This window comes from Oryctolagus cuniculus, chromosome 10, assembly GCF_051225735.1.
Source record: "Oryctolagus cuniculus isolate XC-2025 breed Fujian yellow rabbit chromosome 10, ASM5122573v1, whole genome shotgun sequence".
NCBI classification, from domain to species: domain Eukaryota; kingdom Metazoa; phylum Chordata; class Mammalia; order Lagomorpha; family Leporidae; genus Oryctolagus; species Oryctolagus cuniculus.
Genome location: NC_142876.1, coordinates 113653690 through 113656425, shown reverse-complemented (window position 1 = coordinate 113656425; position 2736 = coordinate 113653690). Strand labels below are relative to the sequence as shown.

Sequence of the window (2736 nt, the reverse complement as noted above, 5' to 3'; positions counted from 1 at the left end):
CAGCCATAGCTGGGATGTGGAGGGATGAAGGAGATGGTAGGGGTGGCTCCAGGAAGGTCTGAGGTGGACTTGACTAATGAAGGGAGAACAGGAAGTACTGGGATTGATGCATAGGTTTCAATAATGACAGCAGTGTTAGTTGAGATTCGTGAAGGTACTAATATTTGTGACAAATAATATTTCTTGCTGTTTTCCTCAGAAATTTACTGTATTATTCTTTTCCCTACCAGATGAATAAAAACAAAAAGGACCACGCCAGTGACATAAGATACACCCTTTTCTCTGAAGTTGGCATTGGGGTCTCCGCCAACACCATGCTTCTTCTCTTCCACATCCTCACGTTTTTTCTCCAGCACAGACCCAAGCCCTTGGACCTGACCATTGGCCTCTTGGCCCTCATCCACCTAGTGATGCTGCTAATCATGGGCTTCCTCATCACAGACATTTTTGGGTCTCGGGGTTTCTGGAATGACGTCATGTGTAAATCAGTTTTCTACTTGTACCGAATCCTGCGGGGTCTCTCCCTGTGCACCACCTGCCTGCTGAGTGTCCTCCAGGCCATCACGCTCAGCCCCAGGAGCTCCTGTCTGGCAAAGTTCAAGCAGATGCCCTCGCATCACAGCCTGTGTTCTCTCCTCTTCCTGTGGGTTGTCTATGTCTTCATTAGCAGTCCCCTCATAATCACCACCATTGCCACTCCCAACCTGACCTCAGACAGTCTAATCTATGCCACTGAATTCTGCTCCATTAGGCCCATGAGTTATTTATTTAGGCATATGTTTTCTATGCTGGCGACCTTCTGAGAAGTCTTCGTGACAGGGCTCATGGCCGTCTCAAGTGGGTACATGGTGACTCTCCTATGCAGGCACAAGAGGCAGTCCCAACACCTTCACAGCACTAGGATTTCTGCAAGAGCCACCCCAGAGCAAAGGGCCACCTGTACCATTCTCCTGCTCCTGTGCTTCTTCATATTCATGTCTATTTTGGACTACATTGTCTACTCCTCAAGAGCGATATGGAACAATGACCCAACTCTCCATTGTGTCCACATGCTGGTAATCAACGGCTATGCTACAGTCAGCCCACTGGTGCTCATCAGCACTGAAAAACGAATAATCACCTTTCTGAAATCTGTGCGTGGTTATTGTGTGATTATTCAGTGGTGGATAAATTCTCTCAGGATGCACCAACACATTGGTTTCAAAATCGTTAATCGGAGGATACAGCGTGTGCTTTCTGGATTCAATGACATTAGGAAGCTAACCTTTTCTCATTAAGCCCACTTACTTTGATAGATGTGCATGGCCAATGAGTAATAGGTAATTGTGCCACGTGCCTCTCTGACATACCTAATATTTCTGAGTATCTCCTAAAGAGAGACTGATGAAGTGGATCTCACGTGTCATGGCTTGGGGTAGCTCACAGACTTACAGGTACATGGACATTTGCAGCACTTTTAATAACTCAATATTCTTGGTGATCTGTGTTTCACCTAACCAGCTATATAACTGTTTATTACTCTAAATTACTATATATTGCAGCAATTCTAATCCTATGTATATTCTTAAAAGTACTGAATGTAGGGACTCAGTTATCTGTATACCAAAACCCATGGAAACCTGATTTATAACAGTCAAAAGAGGTGGACACCACAGAGCAGCAGGTTAAACTGCCCACAGCCCATATCAGAGGCCCTTGTGTGTGCTTCCAATCCAGCTTCCTGCTCACAACTCAGAAGGCAGTGGATGATGACCCAGGTGCTTGGTTTCCTGTCACCCATGTGGGAATCTGATTGAGCTCCTGGCTCCTGGCTTTGGCCTGGCCCAGCCGTGGCTGTTAGGCCATTTGAAGAGTGTTTCAACAGTTGGAAGATTCTCATTCTCTCTCTCTCATATTCTCTCTCTCATATTCTCTCTCCTTCCCCCTCTCCCTCCCTCCCTCCCTCGCTCTCTCCTTCCCTTCCCCCCTCCTTCTTTCTCCCCCCATCTCTCTGATACCTCCTCTCTGTGTAATTCTGTCATTCAAATAAATAAAAAATGAACTTTTTTTACAGTGGTAACAAGCCCACGTCCATAACCATATGACTATCAGAACAAAATGAGGTGCAGTGCATACAATGGAGTACTGTTCAGCTCTATCCAGGGAAGAAACTCTGCTACATGGTGCTATTAGATGAATTTCCCTAAGATTATGCTAAGTGAAATAAGTCCATAACAAAAGAACAAATATTCTATGAGTCTACTTATACAGGGAGGAATTTCGAGTAACCTGATTTACAGAGACAGAACCTACAGAGGATGAGGGAAGAGGGGATGGTTTAGTGGATACAGGAGGAACAAGTCCCAGAGATGGTGCAGGTGAAGCTCCTTGGAAGAGGGAATGAACTTAATGCCACTCAACTGTACATTTAAAAACAGTTAAAATGGGCCAGCGCCGTGGCTCAATGGACTAATCCTCTGCCTTGCGGCACCGGCACACTGGGTTCTAGTCCCGGTCAGGGTGCCAGATTCTGTCCCGGTTGCCCCTCTTCCAGGCCAGCTCTCTGCTGTGGCCAGGGAAGGCAGTGGAGGATGGCCCAAGTTCTTGGTCCCTGCACCCTACGGGAGACCAGGAGAAGCACCTGGCTCCTGCCTTCGGATCAGCGCCGTGCACCGGCCGGAGCGCGCCAGCCACGGCCACCATTGGAGGGCGAACCAACGGCAAAAGGAAGACCTTTCTCTCTGTCTTTCTCTCTCA

General features: G+C 47.3%; 1 protein-coding gene across 1 annotated transcript; it reads left to right on the top strand.

The window, feature by feature from the left end:
- Positions 1 to 230: 230 nt before the first annotated feature.
- ORYCUNV1R1572 (vomeronasal 1 receptor oryCunV1R1572) lies at positions 231 to 1277 on the top strand. The gene is given in 1 exon segment (NM_001167259.1): positions 231 to 1277. A coding segment is annotated over 1 exon segment (1047 nt).
- Positions 1278 to 2736: the final 1459 nt, after the last annotated feature.